This window comes from Mesoplodon bidens (assembly GCF_964165515.1).
Source record: "Mesoplodon bidens genome assembly, chromosome: 16".
NCBI classification, from domain to species: Eukaryota; Metazoa; Chordata; class Mammalia; order Artiodactyla; family Ziphiidae; genus Mesoplodon; species Mesoplodon bidens.
In genome coordinates this window covers 37326227-37347581 of record NC_138173.1, presented here as the reverse complement: position 1 = coordinate 37347581, position 21355 = coordinate 37326227, and the positions used below count along the sequence as shown (strand labels likewise).

The 21355-nt window shown below is 37.4% G+C and overlaps 1 protein-coding gene and 1 pseudogene across 4 annotated transcripts in view; one reads left to right on the top strand and one right to left on the bottom strand.

Annotated features, from left to right (window-relative positions):
- Positions 1-21355, bottom strand: part of TMEM67 (transmembrane protein 67) — a 43899-nt gene that overhangs the window by 9491 nt on the left and 13053 nt on the right. For all 3 annotated transcript variants that reach the window (XR_014017741.1, XM_081258296.1, XM_081258297.1), the window contains 14 exons: positions 20944-21030; positions 20555-20620; positions 18726-18882; positions 18227-18350; positions 16493-16598; positions 13401-13457; positions 12009-12107; positions 10125-10223; positions 9783-9869; positions 8177-8276; positions 7943-8082; positions 6256-6396; positions 1547-1627; positions 941-1057 (listed from right to left, as the gene is read on the bottom strand). Coding sequence is in view for 2 of the 3 variants with exons in the window: in XM_081258296.1 (XP_081114422.1) it covers positions 941-1057; positions 1547-1627; positions 6256-6396; positions 7943-8082; positions 8177-8276; positions 9783-9869; positions 10125-10223; positions 12009-12107; positions 13401-13457; positions 16493-16598; positions 18227-18350; positions 18726-18882; positions 20555-20620; positions 20944-21030 (1461 nt within the window). In the remaining variant the exon portion in view is untranslated. The remainder of the gene's footprint in view (positions 1-940; positions 1058-1546; positions 1628-6255; positions 6397-7942; positions 8083-8176; positions 8277-9782; positions 9870-10124; positions 10224-12008; positions 12108-13400; positions 13458-16492; positions 16599-18226; positions 18351-18725; positions 18883-20554; positions 20621-20943; positions 21031-21355) is intronic.
- On the top strand, positions 2627-3976 carry LOC308630098 (signal peptidase complex subunit 1-like; annotated as a pseudogene). Its single transcript has one exon. The product of its transcript is annotated as a signal peptidase complex subunit 1-like (transcript).

Below are 21355 nucleotides of genomic sequence, written 5' to 3'. Positions count from 1 at the left end.
TCTTCCACCACGACCACCACCACTTCTCCCTTTCTCTTCATGCCTTTGATTTGTTGGAGACACTGGGTCGTTTGTCCTGTGAGACATCCTAACATTTTGCATCTGGCTAATTGCTTCCTGTGCTATTATTTTGTCTCTATCCCCTCTATTTCCTGTAAACTGGTGGTTAGATCTAGAGGCTTGATTACATTCAGGTTCAATTTTCTTAGGCAAGAATATTTCATTGGTGATATTATGTACTTCCCTACTGCATCATAACAGGAAGTGCATAATGTCAGTTTTCCTAATTTTTACTTGTAGTAAGGTTGAGCCAGTGTGTTCAAATTATATCAACCTGATTCCTCATTATAAAGTTCCCTGTCGGGCTTCCCTGGTGGCGCAGTGGTTGAGAGTCCGCCTGCCGATGCAGGGGACACGGGTTCGTGCCCCTATCCCGGAAGATCCCACATGCCGCGCAGCGGCTGGGCCCGCGAGCCATGGCCGCGGAGCCTGTGTGTCCGGAGCCTGTGCTCCGCAACGGGAGAGGCCACAGCAGTGAGAGGCCCGCGTACAGCAAAAAAAAAAAAAAAAAAAAAAAAAAAAAAAGTTCCCTGTCATCCTTCACTTAATTTTTAGCATCCATTGATGATTGTAACCTATAGGCATTAATCCATTAGTCATTGCAAAATGGTGATTTTCTAACTTAGAATTCCTTTTACTTTCTTCCAACAGGAAGATCTTTCCCTCATGAATTATTTGGTTACTTTGAAATACAGTCCATAAAAAAACTATAGGATGGAATTTGATTCATTCCCTTTCAGTGTTCAGGGTAATGAGTTGGTATCCCAGCAAATTTCAAAAGTAATCAATGAGGATTTTTTAAAAAGATTACTACAAATCCCAGATTAAGAGAACCCATCTCTCAACTTAAAAAACAAAAAGATATAAAATACATTCATACCGCTTCTCTTTTAAGATTTATATTCATTTCTTCCATATTAGTATCAGCATGCCCATGTACTGATCTACCATGAATGTAATAACCAAAACATCTGTGGGATAACAGAAACACTGATATCTATCAAAAGAGAAGAAGAAGCAGTTAGCAACTCATCTGCAAAACAATAAAAATTAAGTTCTTCTTAAAATTGCTTCCTTTCTCTCAAAATAATGAAGGTTGAATTCTTGGAAAACATATAAAGAGAATAATAAGATAATAAAGGATAATGAGGTTATTTAAAAAAGTAGATGCAAAAGAGACTGGAGACACTCCCAAGAAAGGAAGAAACAGGGTTGATATATGAAAACTTTTCAGGGACTTCAGGCTGACTCAACTGTTTGGTGGCATAAGCAATTCATAATTAAGAAACTGCAAATAAAGAAGGAAAAATTAAGACAGTAAATATTAACTTGTAGCTTGTTATAACCATCTCTGGAATTAACCACCAGTGGAAATCAGACTAAAAATACAATCATAGCACATCACTTATAAAGCCTCTCTTAGTGTACTCATGACCTTTAAAAAGGGAGAAATAACAGTTGCAAGATAAAGTCAGAAAGTACTTACATTGCTCATACAGCACAAATCAACAAACTGTCCAATTTTATCTTCTACAAATCTCTCATAAAAGACAGCAAAGAACACAATCTGAAACATTAAGCCAAGTTCATGTTTATTAGATTTTAGGATTTAATTTTCTTTTATAGCCACAGTATAGTGTCATAAGAAAAAAGAAGTGCCAACCAAGAACATAGTGGCCAATAACAATTCCTGTGGGATAAAATCCTACTTATCATTTCTGATTCTTCTGTCAAAGGAAGAGTGCTTTGCAATTGTGTTAAGATTCACTGAGGGAGCTTATTTTGAATTTAAAAAACTTTTCTGTGTCATTAAAATAAGATAGGACAAACACAGGGGGAGGAAGTAAGGGGCTTTAAAAGCTTTAGGATAAACCGATGCATTAATGGGCAGATTTAGGTATGGTTCTAAATTCAAAAAGCCACTAGAAAAATTGCCGTTTTTCAAATTAATCTTCTCTGATAGAGTAGCACATAAAAAGCATATGTCAAGTATTCTGTTTCAACTACAGATAATGTGTTAAACATTCAAATGGAATGGTTTCAAGTGTTTTCTTAGATAGATTTAATAACAGTACTACAAAGGGAAGTTTTATAAATCACAAGAGAAAAGTTTATATTGTAGACCTTCTTAGATACACTTCAGAGAAGGATAACATTTCCTAACCACCCAATTCAAAGCTGTCGCCTGCTGTCGCATTCCTAACCTCCACTGCCCTTACCTCCCCCTCTACTCACTATCTCATCTCCCTGCTGATGCCCTTCACAGCACTTGTCACAACGGTGACTTGTTCTTGTTACTGCATATCTTTGAGCTCAGCACAGTGCCTCGCACATAAAATGTACTCAGATATGTAAATGAATATAGCAGGTGAACACTGAAAAGACTTTCCTAAATACTCTATGTACCCATTTTAAAACTCCTTTAAATGACATGAAAAATAGTAACATTCAAAGTTTAAAAACTAAAAGATGCCACTTAAAAATTGAAGAAGCTGAGTTTGGGGAAATATAAGGAGTGAACAATAAAGCCTAATATTATGAGAATCAAGAAGAGTTTGTATAGACAAATTTATGGAACTGTAATAGGCTAAAGGAACTTTTATGGATATTTTAGGAATAAACACTGATAGTTTGAGAATGTGACCATGGAGAGAAATACTTTCCTATCAAATAACAGCAAAGTGAGAAACAAAGAACGAGGTTAGACGGTAGTGCCCAAGACAGCTGGTTGCTGCCCGAACAATCCTCTCCCTTCCCCTTAGTGACAGACCCCTTCTTTGAGTGGGCACACTGCTGCCCAGCTGACAGTGCAGTGAAGTGTGGCCATGTGACCAAGTTCTGACCAAGGAGATGTCAAAGACACTTCTGAAAGGGCTCTCAAAGAGGAGAGGGTGAGTGTCCATTGCACTCCCCCGATCGGCAGGCCCACCAATCTGCAGACAGGACCAGACCCCGGCCCCTATGGTCCTTGAGTTGGGGCTGCCCTTGCCCCACTGCCCGCCTCCTCATCCAGTCATGCTGGAGCATCTGAGCTCGCTGCCCACACAAATGGGTTACAAGGGCCAGAAGCTAGTTGAACAGGGGTTTCAGGGAATTATTCTTTTCTGCAATACTTGGATTTATCTATGGGTATGTGGCTGAACAGTCTGGGTGGACTACATAGTTATGGCAGGATTTGATTTTTCATGTTTGCTGACATTTTCCTTCATGGACCATTTATCACTGACACCCCCTCAAGTGGTTCGAGACTTGTTCTGTTTGAGACTCTGGCACACAAGACAAGAAACCAGGGGAAAGAAAAATTAAGAGGCATGCTAAAAATAACTGATGGGGGTTTTCATGATTCAGCTTTACTACTTTACCTGCTTGTGTTTCATGTGAAATGAGCTAAATTGTTTTCATACCTAAAACGTGAGCTAAAAACCACCTGTGCTCAGCTATATATAAATTTTGTCCTCTGTATATTTTACTTCTCAGTTGGGTTTTTTTTTTTTTGCGGTACGCGGACCTCTCACTATTGTGTCCTCTCCCGTTGCGGAGCACAGGTTCCGGACGCGCAGGCTCAGCGGCCATGGCTCACGGGCCCAGCCGCTCCGCGGCATGTGGGATCTTCCCGGACCGGGGCACGAACCCGTGTCCCCTGCATCGGCAGGTGGACTCTCAACCACTGCGCCACCAGGGAAGCCCCTCAGTTGGGTTTTGATTTATAAAACTTTTAGACTTTCTCTTAATAATCTTCCTCTGACATGCAGAACAGAAAACAACACAAGTATGCAAACTTTCTTGCAGGTCTACAAAATAAGGAAGAATAAATGCCTCATAAATGATAATACAATTTAACTATTACAGTTTCATAATTCATTATGAGTAGTTAAGCTGTTTTAATGTTTTCAGTTAAAACTCATAGTGAACAAATAAAGAGGAAAGGGTGAGGTCTTCTCCCCGGCTCACTCCTGCAACTCCATCAGCCATTATGGACTGCGAGGTGACCTTAGAGGTGAAGTCCTGAGGGGCAGAGCAGAACAACAGGCATCTGGGCCTGACAGCAGCCACCCTGCTGGCCCTGCATTGTCGACCTCTGCTCTTCTTTCTCACGGGAGACAGAAAAGTCACTTTTATTTCAGCCACTGCTATTTGGGGTTTCTATATTGTTGTACTCAACCAATATGAAAAGCTTCAGATGGTATTCCTTTAAATTCTCTACACCCAGATAAATCTGATCTATTCACAAAAACTTATATTGGTATATGTAAAAATAAATATTTTCTTACTATTACACTGATGATAAACATCAAACCCCATAATATGGTTGACAGACAGTAACTAGACTTATTACGGTGATCATTTTGAAATGTATAGAAATATCAAATCACTATGCTGTGTTCCAGGAACTAACATAGCGTTGTAGGTTAATTATACATCAAAAACAAACAGACAAATGAACAAACTCTTAGAAGAAGAGATGAGATTTCTGGTTACCAGAGGTGGGGGCTGGAGGGGGAAGTGGGGGGAACTGGATAAGGACAGTCAAAAGGCACAAACTTCCAGCTATAAGATAAGTAAGTACTAAGGATGCAATGTGCAACATGATAAATATAATTAACACTGTTTTAGGTTATACATAGAAGTTAAGAGAATAAATCCTAAGAGTTCTCATCACAAGGGAAAAATATTTTTCTTTTTATTTCTTTAATTTTGTATCTATATGAGATGATGGATGTTCACTAAACTTATTGTGATCATTTCATGATGTGTGTAAGTTAAATCATTATGCTGTACACCTTAAACTTATACAGTGTCGTATGTCAGTTATATCTCAATAAAACTGGAAGGGAAAAAAATCAAACCCCATATTCTTTTAATCGAATTTTATTTCAAATCCTAATTTCTGTTTCTCTTTCTTTTCCGATTGTCAAACTATCCCTCACTAGCTCTATCTTATAGCTTCAAGTTTGAACAAGTCTCACCAACTTAAAATAAATGCAAATTTAAAGAGTCTATTCTTAAGTCATGGAATGACACCTGGGTCCAATTCTGTAGGAATTTTGGGATTTCAATCCCAAAGATCTTTTAAAATAAGCCTTTAAGGCAAATATTTGCTCTCCAGTTTATAGGAAGTTCAACCTATTCTTTCTAGAGGTCCCACCTTCATTTGCTTACTTAAAAGTTAAAAAGATCTTAATCAAACAGAAAGCCTTTTTCCACTCATGGGAGTGTCTGTTAAGCAAGAGAAAGAAATGCAGAGATCAGAGTTAAGCGCTGTAGCTGCTGCTTCTTTCTTTTCTTCCTTGCATTCTTTTTTTAAAGCTTTAAGAAGATAAGGGAAGTAAGCATAGAAAAGATCCTCTGCTAAAGCCCTGGGACCTGAGAAGATTTATTTTTAGTTTCAGCTATTCCAATAAATATTTCAAAGAAGATTTCAGAAGGGGTACTGGTTTTTGAGAGGTTTAATGATATATAAATAAATGTAAACTATAAGTTATATTTCAAAAGAAACGAAAAGATTAAGGATAGCAATTCCTATCATTATATATAAACTAAATCCTGTGACTAGAAAGCTGCAGACTCTGAAAGACCCTTCAGAGCCCCACTATTTTTTTTTTTTTTTTTTTTTGCGGTATGCGGGCCTCTCACTGCTGTGGCCTCTCCCATTGCGGAGCACAGGCTCCGGACACGCAGGCTCAGTGGCCATGGCTCATGGGCCCAGCCGCTCCGCGGCATGTGGGATCTTCCCAGACCGGGGCACGAACCCGTGTCCCCTGCATCGGCAGGCGGACTCTCAACCACTGCACCACCAGGGAAGCCCCAGAGCCCCACTACTGATAAGAAATGAACTCTGAAATCAGATTGCCTGGGTTCAAATTCCAGTTCTGCCAATTTCTAATTGCATGACTTTAGGTAAATATTTAACCTTTCTGGGCCTCAGCATCCTCAGCTATAAAATGAGGATACTAAAAGAATCTATCTCTGAGGGCTACTATAAAGATTAAGTTAATTTGTGTAATGCAGTTAATTAACACAGTGCCTAGATTATCATACTATGTAAAAATTAGCTATTAGTTATTATTATTGTTGTTCTTGTCACCTTCTTTATACTATAGAAATCATATTGTGGTCAATATTTGAGGATTAGCATGTAAACAGAGTTAAAAATATAGAGAGGCAATGATGCTTAAAAGAACAATCTCCTGTTACCTGTATAATTCCAATGACTAGCCAAAGAGCGGTAGACACTGCATATCTCAAAATGCGGCTATAAGGAGCTATGTAGCTAGGTGGGCTTCTGGAAAGACTAGAAGATGAATCCATTAATGCTAAGTTCTTGAATCCCACAACCTGAAATAATAAGAAAAAGTAATTTAAACAAACATAAAGAAAACTCCTCTAGTCTGAAAATGAGACCCTCCTCTCTACTCCTTACCTTGAAAAACTAAAGTATTCAAGTTTGTATAAATGGTAGAAAATCTAGATAAAAATAATTATCCAGTATTTTAATTACAAAGTATTTAATACAAAATATTTAGCTAGTTCATTTGGTAATCTCTTCAATATGACTAAAGGCCAAATATAACCTTATTATCATATACACAGAAAAAGCTCAAAAATTTCTGCCAAGAGAATAAAGCTTTCTTCAGTAAACTACCAATGAACAACCAGTATTTCATGAGTTTTAACATATGCCAGGAACTATGTAAAATACCTTTTATACTTTAAAACAGTATTTTCCAAAATGTCTTTTGAGGAAGATACCATCTTTGATAAAAGGAAACCATGATCAAATAAGTTTAGTTAGTATATTATACTCACCTCCATGCCTTCCACCCTCATAGAATAAAAGCTCTGGGAAGTTTTATGGTAAAGGAATCTACATGACTTTATTGAATCCAGTGTTTTCCAAATTTACTTCATTATAATACTGTTTTCTCACATAACACCTTTTAAAGCTTTAAAAAACACTACTATAAATGAATTTTTGAGACAGTGTTCATATATCCTAGGGACACACACATTCCTCTAGGTTTAAAAAGGAAAGGAAGGAGAAAAGTGGGAAAGAAGGGAAAAGGAAGGCAGACAGACATACAAGTTAATAATTCATATGTAACCTTACTTAAGAAGCTAATTCTAGAGAAAACCTGCTACTCATACAGTTTCCGTATTTCAGTCTCATATTCAGTACTGAATACTTCTTTAATAATTCTACCCAGACCCATGAAATAACTGTAAAGGGATCATAAGCATGTACCCATTCAGTGTGTCTTGTTAAGCTACAGCCCCAGCTCTTAAGACAGAACACAGTCCACAGTAGGTGTTCAATGATAATTTGTTAGAAAATTTCAACCTTCTAATAGTGGTTCTAATACAGGAGTGAGAATATGAATAATGGGGGGCGGTTCTTAAAATACAGATACCTGAGCTCGCCTCAGAGCTACGGAATTGAACATAATCTCAAGGCGTGAGGTAAGGCGCAGGTATTCTGCAAAAGCTTCCTATGGGGTTCTGCTACAAACCAGTGGTTTAAAAATCACTCCTTACCTACAGTAGACAAATTCAAAGAGACAGAAAGTAGAATGGTGGTTTCCAGGCACTGGGGAGAGGGGAGAAGACGGAGCTGTTGTTTAATGGGTACAGAGTTTTAGTTTTGCAAGATGAACAGAATTCTAGAGACTACTGCACAACAATGGGAATGTACTTAACAGTACTGGACTGTATACTTAAAATGATTAAGATGGTAAATTTCAGGTTACGTGTATTTTTTAATGGCTTGATTACAATATTTTAACCTTTAGAAAACTCTTCCACTGACATGAAAACTTAGCTGGAATTATATTAACATTTATGAGGTACCCATAAATTGTATACAATCACATCAAACAGTTTATACCTCCAAAAGGAAGAGGACAGTAAGTACTTGAAAGAGTGGGTTAATTTTTCTCACAGTCTGAATTTCATTCCATTCATTTGCCACAAAATATGTTCTCCATATGCTTACGGGAACGGTAGCACTCCGAACACCACCCTCACCTGGTTGGGGAGATACAATGAGTAAAAACGTTTCACCTTATTTGCTCTACAATGGTGGCAAAAGAATCTTGGTACAAATGGTTACTTTCATTACCTTCAACAGCTTTAAGAACCTTTCCTTTAGGTCTCTCCCAATCAATAAAGAATATGTCTATGGTAATCTGGGAGATGAGCTTATGCAAAAATTGCAGAGCCTGAGAATGACAAACAAAGCACCTTAAAGTATCTGCATTAAGCCTGCTTATGAAACCAACAGTGATTCTTTAAGAATGTCCATCGACAGATGAATGGATAAAGAAGATGTGGTACATATATACAATGGAATACTACTCAGCCATAAACAAGAACGAAATAATGCCATTTGCAGCAACATGGATGCAACTAGAGATTATCATACTAAGTGAAGTAAATCAGAAAGAGAAAGACAAATACCATACGATATCACTTACATGTGGAATCTAAAATATGACACAAATGAACTTATCTACGAAAACAGAAACAGACTCACAGACATAGAGAACAGACTTGTGGTTGCCAAGGGGAGGAGGGCAGAGAGGGATGGACTGGCAGTCTGGGGTTAGTAGATGCAAACTATTATATACAGAGTGGATAAACAAGATCCTAATGTATAGCACAGGGAACTATACTCAATATCCTGTGATAAACCATAATGGAAAAGAATATAAAAAAAGACTGTCTCTATGTGTATAACTGAGTCACTTTGCTGCACAGCAGAGACTGGCACAATGTTGAAACCAACTTATACTTCAAAAAAAAAAAAGAAACAAACATACTGTAATCACATGAATATATAATTTTCACAAGTTACAAAGTCGTAATACCATTAGGGGATCAAGAGAAGCTCACGAAATAATGGAATCACCAAATTCACAGAATTTTTATATACATATTAATTCGACTTCCCTTTTTCTGTCTTTCTTTGAAATAGGGATATGAAAGGAGACACACTACCTCCTCCTCATACAGGGACCTTGCATTAATTGTTTCTCTTTCCCAAGGTTTCCAAAAGCATACTTTGTTTTCTAGATCATCTAACTTCTTTATAAGTAAAGGTATTTCCAACTATAATTTGCTTGTTCTAATTAAAGTTTTAGCATGTTCTCACTGTTGTTTTTTTCCCCTATTTCTGGTATTTTCATTTACAGAATATGTTTAAACTAAGGCTTCTTCCTAGCAGGTACATTATTGATCAAACAAGGGAAAAAAATCTAAGTATGGGATGATTCCTCTCTTACTGGAGCTCACAGATCAGTGGGAACATCAGACACTTAATAATCACAACACAGTTGGATGAGATCTACCACAGAAGCATGTAAAGAGCTTCACATCCATCGACAGAACAATGAAGTAGGGAGGGGGGTTGCCATGGGAGGAGGAGGAAAGCAATATGGAGGCAGAGAACAAATGCTAAGAGCTCAGCACTTTATCCAGCATGGTACCTTTTACTCTCAATTAACAGGTTAAACTAAATAATTAAAAAATATTTAAGGCAGATCTTCAGAATAAGATATCTATTATAAATAAAAGTAGACTTCCTAGTAAAACAGAATTAATTCATGCTTTCTTCCAAAATTAAACTAAGTTTTACACCAAAGATTTTGAAAGCAGTTTAATTTTAAAGACTTATAATGCTTATTAGCAGGTCTTTTAAATTCAGTAACCCGTGCTTTGAAACTTACCTTCAGAGCAAAAGCACATCCCACATAAGTAACAAAACCTTCTTCCTGAGCCGGCATTGGTAGCAAAACAGAGACAGACTTCTGTGCCTATGATAAAAATTACACTGCTAAATATGACCATACAAAGTTTTTACTAAACACAAGTTATAACCCAAAGAAAGCGTAAAAGAGGAAGGTGGTGATGCACTCGATAAACACAGCACACTCAGGGAATGGTGAGTTTAGCACTTGCCCCAATACTCTTGATCAGAAATATCCTCCACTGAAGACAGTTCCTTTATAAAGAAAGCTTACAAGTTATTCAGGTACTGGCACTTAGGTTAAATTCAGAAAATCACTTACTTTGAAGAAAATAAGCCAGTAAAGACCTGTTCCCACAGTGATGATAAAGAAAACATTGGCCAGATCACCAGCATAGTAAACCAAGAATTTCATAACTGTCTGCAATTTAAAAAGAGAATTACAGCCATTATAGACACAACCTATTCATACTATTACTTTTAATAACATGTTATTTACCCAGTTTCTCAAGCTTGAAGCCTTGTTTCATGTATACGTGGATCAGTTAGAAAGACCAACTGCAGCCACTTCCTAGACATCTTTTGGGTCCTAACCTTTTGATCCATTCCCAATAGCCTCTGTTTTATTCAACCCTTCTCATCTTTCACCATCTAAGAAATTTAGAACCGCTTCCTAATTTTCTTCGAGTCTGGAATCCTTCTCTCCAATGTATCCTCTACACTACCATCAGAGTTGGCTGTCTAAAATGTAAATTGGATTGTGTTACTCTCCTTCTTAAAAATGTACAGTGACTCCTTATTAAAATATAAATTTCTGACTCACAAGGTCCTCCACAACCTAGACAAAAATTAAATTTTTAGCCTCATCTGCCAGTTCCAACCACTTACTCAATAATTAACTACTCCACACTTTCATCTCAAATGTTTTGGGGAATGAAATGGGCATTGATTCTACAAATATTCTTCCCTTCTTCTCTCTGGCAAACTCGTGAACTCTGAGGGCAGAGACAATGTCCTCTTTGCTCATTATCACAACCCTCCCCCAGTGCCTAGTAGAGCACCTGGCACTCAGACAGTAGGCTGTCAGTGACTATTTGTGGAATGCGCAGATAACCCAGCTTAAAATTCACTTCTCTTGGAAGCCTTTCTTGACTATCTCAGACAGTAAATCAAGCCCCCCTCCTCCGATTCCTTGGCACATTGGCTCTGGAGTCAGGAAGACATCCCAGCACAAACAAGTTTACTACGTGCCTTTCTCATGTTCTTAATCAGCTAAATGGAAATACCAGCTATTACTTTGTTGCTATAAAAATTAAATGGAAACTTACTTAACTTCTGCCACAATTTCAGCATGTATAAAGTGGGAATGATAATAATACCTAACTTCATAGAGCTATTGTGAGGACTAAATGAACTATACATGTAATACTTAGAAAAGTGCCTGGCACATAGTAAATATTCAAAAAATGATAGATAAAAATAAAAACAAACATAAAAAAGATTAATTGAGAAGAGAAACTATAAAGTTAATAGAATAAAATATGGGCGAATACCTTTTTGATCTTGAGATAGGGGAGGCTTTCCTAAACAAGATCCTAAAAGCACATGCCATCATATGAAAACCTATTCACATGTGACAATATTAAAATCAAGAGTTTCTGTTAAACAAAGTAACACATAGATAAAATAACACATGAATCACTCTTGGAGAATAAATTTCAACATCACAAACCAAAAGTGGATTTATATTTAGGAAATACATAAAACTCTAAATAAATAAAATATAAAAACTTGTTTAAATAAACAAGAAAAACTGAAAACTTAATTAGAAAAATGGGCAAGGCATATAAACAGGAAGTTCACAGAAGGGGAAACCCAAATGATTAATAAAGCATATGAAGAGTAATCAGAGAAATGAAAATTAAATCAAGAATAACATACTACTTACCTCACCAAATTGCCAAAAAATGGAAAGACTTGAAAAACAGCAAGTATTGGTGAGGACGTGAGGAAATAAGAACAGCTCTGCTGTTGGGTGCAGACTGGCCCACGGCAACGTGGGAGGGAAATGAGCATACACCTCTCATAGTCATATACACCAGAGAAACTCAAGGCAACTTTTTACTCATTCTCTAGCTGTGTCTATTAGAAGGACATAAAATAGCCAAAAGATAAAAATATACTTAAAAAATTCCTGTGATCATACCTGTAAATCGATCATGGGACTCCCAATGCGTCTCTTCCAACCTGCTGTCTTCAAAAGAGACAATAAAACAGCTAGTCCACCCAACACACCCAAAGCAATCTAAAGGAAAAAAAATTTTTAGAAGTTATGTAATTTCATAATGTAATTTCATCCATGTTCAAAGATATTGTAAATAGAAAGTAAGGAAGTACTCAAAAAATGGTGGTGGAAGGTGGCTAAAAGGACATAGGAGGCAAATTTAAGGAACTCCCAATGGTCAAATCTGGGACAATTTGAGCAAGAAAATAGATACTAATGAATTATTATTGCTAGAATAAACAAATATCCATGAGTCCATACTGATTTAAATAAATAATTGAATAAATACATCAATGTGGACAAAGGGACAGTTCCTCCCTTATAGTAGAACTTGAAATCACAAATATAGAAGAAATGATGGAAATACACAATCACCATCAGACAAATGTCACAGTAACAGTTTTTACTGGCAAGAATTAACAATGGGTGCTAAAATTAGAGGGCAAAAGAATAATGAGGAGCAGGATATTTGCATAATCTCAAGTATCTCCTCACAAGATATAAGATACTTATTAACTATAAGTGGAAAAATACAGTGGAGAACTCTGTGGACACCATCTTAGCCATATGATCGAAGGTGACATCACTGTTAATAAGATACACTGACATCAAGTATCTTCTGATATGATGTGCTGAGAAGGGTACAACATCATTTCTGTAGCATTTGTGCTAAAACTACATTTAATCATGGGAAAATATCAGATAAACCCAATTGAGGTCCAAAATACCAGTGTCAGTCATGAAAGACAAAGAACGACAGAGCACCTGTCACAGATCTAAAGATACACATGATGGCTAGAAGTAAGATGTGACCCTGGGGCTTCCCTGGTGGCGCAGTGCTTGCGTGTCCACCTGCCGATGCAGGGGACACGGGTTCGTGCCCCGGTCCGGGAAGATCCCACATGCCGCGGAGCGGCTGGGCCCGTGAGCCATGGCCGCTGAGCCTGCGCATCCAGAGCCTGTGCTCTGCAACGGGAGAGGCCACAACAGTGAGAGTCCTGCGTACCGCAAAAAATTAAAAAAAAAAAAAAAAAAAAAAGTGACCCTGGACTGGGTCCTGAAACAGAAGAAGGATAGTGAAAAAAATCTGTAAAATCCAGAGTATTTAAATTAGTTAACAGGACTACATCAATATTAATTCTCTGATTAAGATCACTGTACTACCATCATGTAAGATGTTAACATTAGGGGAGGCTAGGTGAGGGATATATTGCAAATCTCTTTATTTTGACAACTTTCCTGTTCATGTAAGAACTTTTTTTTTTAATTAAAAAATATACTGTAAGTATTTTTAACAGGTTAAAATAAACTCACATCTGTCTGGACATGTGCTTCTCCTTGATCCATTTCATATGTGACCGAGAAAGAAACCTGATATTTAAAAGAAAGCAAATTAGCCATACTTAAGTTATATAACACAAACCTACTTTTACTATAAAAATACATTTGTAGCTGAATTTTACCATAAATGCCATACTTTTGAACTATCAATGTTACTAGAGTTGACCCTTATTTGTATCAATACATAAATGAATACACTTTTGGGAATTATTCATGCTACTTTAAACATCCCCTTTGAACACATGTTAAAGAAAGAGGGCTTCATTAGGAGCTAGGTTAGGTTCATTAATAGCAGTCAAGCCAAATTAACCATATTTCATTTTCTGATAGGTTTCTGTAACTGAGGAGTGTGACTGATCTTATATATCAAGAATTCAGCAACTGGCTAAACAATCACAGCCTAAGATGGCAGATTAATCAAAGGGCTGAACAAGAATCTTAGGGATACCATTATATTGAGACAGTAGAAAGAAGAACCAGTAAAGGGTTAAGAGAAACAGGAGTGTGAGAAGTAGGAGAGGGAAGATACCCAAGTCTTACAAAGGTCATGAACAGGGAGTTTCAAGAAGGAGGAGGTCACCAGTAGTGTCAAATGTTGTACAACTGGCCCTTGAACAATGCAGGGGTTAGGGACGCCAACCCCCGTGCAGTCAAAAATCCAGATAGAACTTTAGAGTTGGCCCTCTGCATCCATGGATTCAACCAACTTCGTGTAGTGCTGTGGTACATATTGAGTGAAGAAAAAAAAAAAAACCCATGTATAAGTAGACCCATGCAGTTCACACCCATGTTGTTCAAGGGTCAACTGTGTAAGTGTCAAGTTAAAGAAATAAAGCCAGTGTATGTGGAATTCATTGCTGACTTCATGAAACAGGTTTTCAAAGAAGCAAACGGCAAGAGCAAAACTGCAAATGATGAAAGAGTAAATGGCTGGGAAATCAAGGAAAGACACACGATAGCAAGCTGAACAGTTGGCAGAGTTGATGGATGATTTTACTGTTTGGTTGTGTTAGTTTGTTTTTAAGATGGGGCAACCTGAAGGGTATTATAAGCAAAGGAAAGGGACCAGGAGAGAAGCTGGCTGAATAAAGGGTTGTGGGTGGAACAGGATGCTGGAGGAAGTACCCTAAACAAGTACAGGTTGAAAATTCGCTTAAGGGGGAAGGGTCCTTTTTTCTTAGAAATAGGAACAAGAACAGGAGTCAGGAAAGATAATGAAACAGAGATACTTAAGTATTAAAGAGGAAATCTGAAGGAATTCGTATTGGATGGTTTTGATCTGCTCAGTAAAATACGAAGATAGGTTATTTGCCTTTGATGAGAGAGCAGAGATGTAGCTGGATACTTAAAATGAACATAGAACTTTTACAATAACTGTCATGAGAAATTAAGAAATGATGAAAGAACTGTACATTCTACAATTAGAATGAATTAGAGGTGGACTTCCTCAATATGGTTTTATGATTCTCTCAACTTTTTTTCTTTTTTTTCCAATTTGTCAAGACTTAGTTTAGAATATTTTGGACAAGAAAAATACTTAAAGAAAACACCCAGAAGTGTTTTATATTAAGATAAATATATTCTTGACTACCCAAGAATGACCATTCCAGGAAGACGTAAACCAGGCAGTCTTTTGTTGTTACTAAGCATGTTTCTGGATTTTCTTCTCCTGTCACTATACTGTATACAAATATAGGCAATTGAAGCTAATTTTAACATGAAATCAGGTAATACAAATGAGGATGTGAAATCTTTCAGAGAAAAGTTATTTATGTGCCTACTTTTCACTTAATGAAAGCCTGAATCCAATAGCAGCTGAGCACACGTACAAGCGCAACAGAGAGGCCAAAAGCCAAAAGAACTAGAATATTGAAATTCAGAAAAGTAAAATAATAGAAATTAAAAGCTATTAGTGAGTCTTGGAGGTAAGGAATGCCCACCTTCCAACTCTCATGTTTCTGGAGAGGACAGGGAATGAGGAAGAAGAACAGAAGGATCAGCCTGCTTTTGATCTCTATCCTCTCTCATTTACCCCTCATCAAAGCAGGGACGCTTCATCTGCCTGGCGAGGTAGAGAGGAGGAACTGTGTTGTGCGGCTCGGCCTTTCCCAGGCTCATTCTCTTTGGTGTAGCCTGCTTTCAGTGTGTACATGGTATCGCTTCCATATATAGGCCCTGCCAGGCAGGGGAGGATTTTAGTTCTGTGGTTAAACTTAACTGAGTTGGGAAATAGCAGAAGACTAATTGGCTGCAGGTCCAAACTGCATTCTCTAGCTCACTTTAGCGCTACTAGTTATAAAGCTGATAATCTGATTCTCTTTCTGCCTGTTGAACTGTGTCTCTATCAAGTGGGCGAGACTGGTGAGAAGAGGAACACACATGCCCACTTAAGGTTTGAGTTCCTGGTTTAGTTAGTCAAGGAGGCAAACTCTTAACAGAAGCAAGGTGGCCAAAGAGGATGGGAGCAGATGCTGCATGGCTCAGCATACCCCAGGATACTGAACAGGGAGGCCCAGCTGCTGGTGATGCTGTCTACTGACAAACATAATTCTTGCTTTTTTATACCCAGGATCCATAAGAACTCACCTCTTACCACTATTAGTAAAAAATAATTAAGTCTTGGGCTTCCCTGGTGGCACAGTGGTTGAGAGTCTGCCTGCTGGTGCAGGGGACACGGGTTCGAGCCCTGGCCTGGGGGGATCCCGCATGCCGCGGAGCGACTGGGCCCGTGGGCCACGGCTACTGAGCCTGCATGTCTGGAGCTTGTGCTCCACAGCAGGAGGGGCCGTGGCGGTGAGAGGCCTGCGCACTGCGATGAAGAGTGGCCCCCGCTTGCCACAACTGGAGAAAGCCCTTGCACAGAAACGAAGACCCAACACAGCCAAAAATAAAAATAAATAAATTAAAAGAAGGTTCAACATTAAAAAAAAAAATTAAGTCTTGACTATATAAAGTGCTATGTTTATTTAAAACTTTAAAAAGGACTAATTGTCTTTTGACCATAACACAAACTCTATCAGCATTATACTAACACATAGAGAGGCAATGATTAGGAAGGAACTCACCTTCACAGACTGGCTGTTGGGATCTTTGATATCAATGTCACTGTAGGCAATGGTAATTAAGGGAGGGTAGATATTTCCATTTTTTGTGTTGGGTACAAGGTGGATACTGTTTAAAAGAAAATTCATTTTTAGTTATAAATACATCTAGGTCCTTAAACATAAATTTAACTTATTGTTTCTTCTGAATTGGATATGGATAGTCTTGGTGATCTCAGAACTACCAGTTACTAAAAACTAGAGGTCAAACATAAACTAATGGTAACAACATAGGCTATTTGAAGTGGTCAAAACTTTATATTGAAATATAACCTCTGAGACAAATTAGAAACTCTTGCTGATCTAGGTCCTATGAAGTTTACAAATGAAATCAGTGAAGTACTGTGCACCACTTTTGAGGACTGCTCAAAAGAGAAGTGTTACATGAAGCCTAGAGGAAGGCAGATAATATCCTAATTTTCAAAGAAGACGAATTCTTAACAAAATACTGTGTCATATCTAATACTGTTTAGGGCACATAATGGGGTACATTTTGCTGAATTCAATGCATTAGTAATGTACAGTTTGTAAACTCAGAAAGGAAAATGCCAAGCACCAGTGGCCAGCACAGTTTCTCCAAGAGTAAATCAGGCGTGACTGGTTTCAATTTCGTTTTCACTAGGGATACTACATTAGATTGAGGGACTGCTGAAAACAGCACAGTTGGATTTCAGCAAGGTATATGACAAAACTTCTGTACTGCCTACCTCATAAGACTATCATAAAAATCAAAGTGAAAAAAATAATGTATGTTGAAGTGCCAGAAAGAAGATGGTGTTGATTTTCATCAGTGTATTCAAGGTGCACATCATAAAATATTGGAGTGGGAAGGCTGGTTAAGGTCTTAAAGATAGGAATCTCACACTGGAGAAGACACATGAGGGCTGCAAGGCACGACCCTAAGGCAGGGTCATCATTAAAGTACCCTAGGAAGGGACTTCCCTGGTGGAACGGTGGTTAAGAATCCGCCTGCCAATGCAGGGGACACGGGTTCGATCCCTGGTCCGGGAAGATCCCACATGCCGCGGAACAACTAAGCTCGTGTGCCACAACTACTGAGCCTGTGCTCTAGAGCCTGCGAGCCACAACTACTGAGCCCATGTGCCACAGCTACTGAAGCCCTCACACCTAGAGCCCGTGCTCCACAACAACAGAAGCCACCGCCATGAGAAGCCCACGCACCACAACGAAGAGTAGCCCCCACTCGCTGCAACTAGAGAAAGCCCGTGCACAGCAAGGAAGACCCAACACAGCCAAAAATAAATAAATAAATTTATTTTTTTTTTAAAGTATCCTAGGAAGAGAGAGGTGTTGATAATTAATGAGGGCCAACCTAGAACAGTAGCTGTTAAGGGAGATGGAGCCGCAGGAGGCCTGCCTATTGCAATCACCTGGCAGGCTCTAACATGTCTGCTTCAGCCCACTGATCTTCACTTTCCCTCTCTCAACCCATTCTAATTCAGCAGGTCTAGAGTGCGCCTACAATATGAATTTTGGCAAAAGTCCTTAATCTCTTCTGACGTAATTCTCCCCTCTATTAGTGCATCCCAATCTATCGGGACATCTAAAAACACAGTATGTATTATTCCAGTTCAGGTGTTCTTATTGTTTTCACCTGATAATTACAGGTCAATACTTTCACTACCACATTTTTCCATATACTCCAAGCCTCATTTAGTGCATTAGACGTTTGTTTACCTCAGTGATATTTGGGTAGCAACTCGAATTAATCTTGGCTGACTTCCTAAGTCATTTTCTCTTCCACTTAGTGCATCCACTAAGAAAATGCGCCGAGTCAGAAGCCACTTGCCAGAGCTACTGTCTTTTATAATAATAATAAAAAAAGAGATGGCATTTAAAAAATATCTTCAATTCTTCAAGATGGCTCTCAAGGACAACTTTTTCAGTTCTACTAATCTATTAAAATTAGCCCTGATTTTACAGTTCTACTAATTTTTCTCAGGATACACTTTTAGCAATAACATAATTTCTTAATAATAAGCCTGATATAGTTAGTAAAATTTTCTAAATATACCAGCAACCTTACTGTTTTACTTTTAGGCATGCTATATAGAAGCTTATACTCAGAGAGAATCTATGACCATTCTTATAATCTGTGATTTATTAAATTATCATGTTGGTTGACTGGTTTATTGATTTCAGCTCAGAGAAAGAGTGGTATGTATGGATGCCTTACCTTGGTTCACAAATATTTTATTGTGCTGAAGATTTAAGTTTAACACAGGCACAGCCCAAATATACTGGTGTTGATTTTCATCAGTATATTCAAGGTACACATCATAAAATGTAGGCATGGGGAAGTCAGTTAAGATCTTAGAGATAGGAATCTCACACTGGAAAAGAAAATGAAAAATGAAAGTATCCAAATTGAAAATTAGAAAGCATATTTATTATCTTTAAAAGTTTTTTTAATTGTAAAATGAAGTATCTTTCAGTTATCTTGTTTATACACATTTCCATGTGTCTTTCAAAACATGAATACTATGTATGATTCTTTTATAAGGGCCAAAATAACTAACAGTAAAGAACCACCTGGATCTTGTCCTACAACCCATTCATTCTCAACAGTCAATGAAAAGGTTTAAAAACCCCTATCCTATGGGATGAGGTTCCAATTCTTTTTCCTGATGTACACTGCTGTTTATGATTTGGCTCCCCTTAACAGAGCCAGGTTTATCTCCCACTGCTCCCTCTCTGTCTATGGTCCAGTCACACTAATCTACTTACAGTCTCTAAATATGCTATGCTATTCTACATCTCTCTGACATTGCAAATGGTGTTTCTGCTTGACATTCCCTTCCCCACTGTGCTCTCCTGGCAAACTCATATTCATTCTACAAGCTCAAGTATCACTCACTCTGTAAAGCCTTTCCATATTTCCCTAGGAACTGCTAATGAACCCTCCTTTGGACCAACATGGTACCTTGTTCATATCTATAGAACAACACATCACATTCTTTGCAATTCTTTGTCTGTCTATATAGCTGTTTTCTCTACTAGGCTATGAACTCCTTGAGAGGCAACCAGGTTCAATGGAAAAATCATGATTTTCAAGCCTAACAGAACATTTACTTGATGCAACACCTTGAGTAAATTACCTAATCTTACTGAGCACCATTTCCTCATTTATAAAACACAAATAATATGTATTTCACATAGATACTTCATGGATCAGATGAGATAAAAATGATAAAATGCTGAGCATAGAGCAGCGGGCATTTAACAAGTGTTGATTCTCCTGGCCCAAGGTAGACACACAATAGCATTTAAAAAAAATAACATAGAAGTTGTTTCTGATAATAAAAGTAAATTCATGTTCATGATAGAAAATTTGGAAAATATAAAAAAGAGAGAAAATCACCTGTAATCCCACCATTTAGAGATAACCACTGTTAAAAATGTTTATCTTCTTCTAATCTGTTTTCCCTGATAGTATTTTTCATTGTGGTTTTAACAAAACTGGAAGCACAGTTTTGTTCTATGGTGTATGTATATGCATTTTATCAAGAAGTATTTTTGTAGACTAGTGAATTTCTTTCAAACGTTTAATGGCTCATAATATTCCTTTGTACCATACTGTAGTTTTAAAATGCATTACCAAAGGAAGGAAGGTCAGGGAGGGAGGGAGGGAGGAAAGCATGGAAGGAGAGAAAAGGAAAGCATTTTTATTTGTTTCTGGAGGGTAGAGGGAGGAGGGAGTGATAACACTTTATTGTTCATTAAAAATGAAGTAATACTTTTGCTTTATTCTAAAATGCTCAAAAGTAGAGATTATTTTTATGACCTATATGCCTAGAAGTAAATAAACAACTGATTATGATGTTTAAGACTCTATGACAACGTACTCTTTTCATGCTCATTAGATTAATAAAAACTATATCAATCGGTGAAATTATTCATTACTACAAAAAATTTCCAATTTCAAAAATTCAAAGATATTCCAATTATTGCTGATGTGAAAAAATGAAGCTAAAATACAGACTGCCTAAAATAGTTTCAACTTACATTCTGCTGATAGGTTGTTCCAAAGGAATAAGCAGCATTTAATCTTGTCTCTGTGTCTGGACAAAGCTACAGCAAAAGAATACAACTGATAAATATCTCTCACAAATGTTTTCTTTGCTTATAGTCAAGGGTTCTCAACACTCAACATGTACATATACTTTATATAGTACTCATTCAATGTATCAAGGGAATGAAAAGTTAAGGGAGCATCTTTGTTATAAGTCAGAACTTAAAGTAGTTTTAAGAAATTCCAATTTAAAACACATGAAAAAAATCAACTCTACAAAGCAACTGATGCTCTATCCAAGCAATAATCTAGTTTTTTTCTCATCTTTGCCTTAGTCAAAAATAAGACACGTTAGGAATTCTCTAGCTAGAATCATACTCACCTGTAAAACACCTCCTTCTAAAGTTTGCCACTTGAGAAAATTTCCTCTTACATCATAAGCAGCAGCAACAAACTTCAGTTTTGTATTCTGATTAAAGAAAAACAAGAATAAAATAATGTCACATACTCTGAAACTCTATAAATATATATATTACATATAACAGTCTATACAAAAACCAGAGTTTAGACTTCCAGAGTATATATTCAGTAAAATAGTCTATAAAATTTTTTTCATTGTTGATTGATCTTTTCTTTTTCCAGAGATCAAATATTGAATTCAACTATCTTTACTTTGAAGCAACATTAATCTAAGTATCTCTATGATTAAACACACCAAAATAAATGGACTGGGTTTTCGCACAAAAACTATTATTTCAGAATTGAGAGGCAGTGCTGGTGACAGATAACTTCTT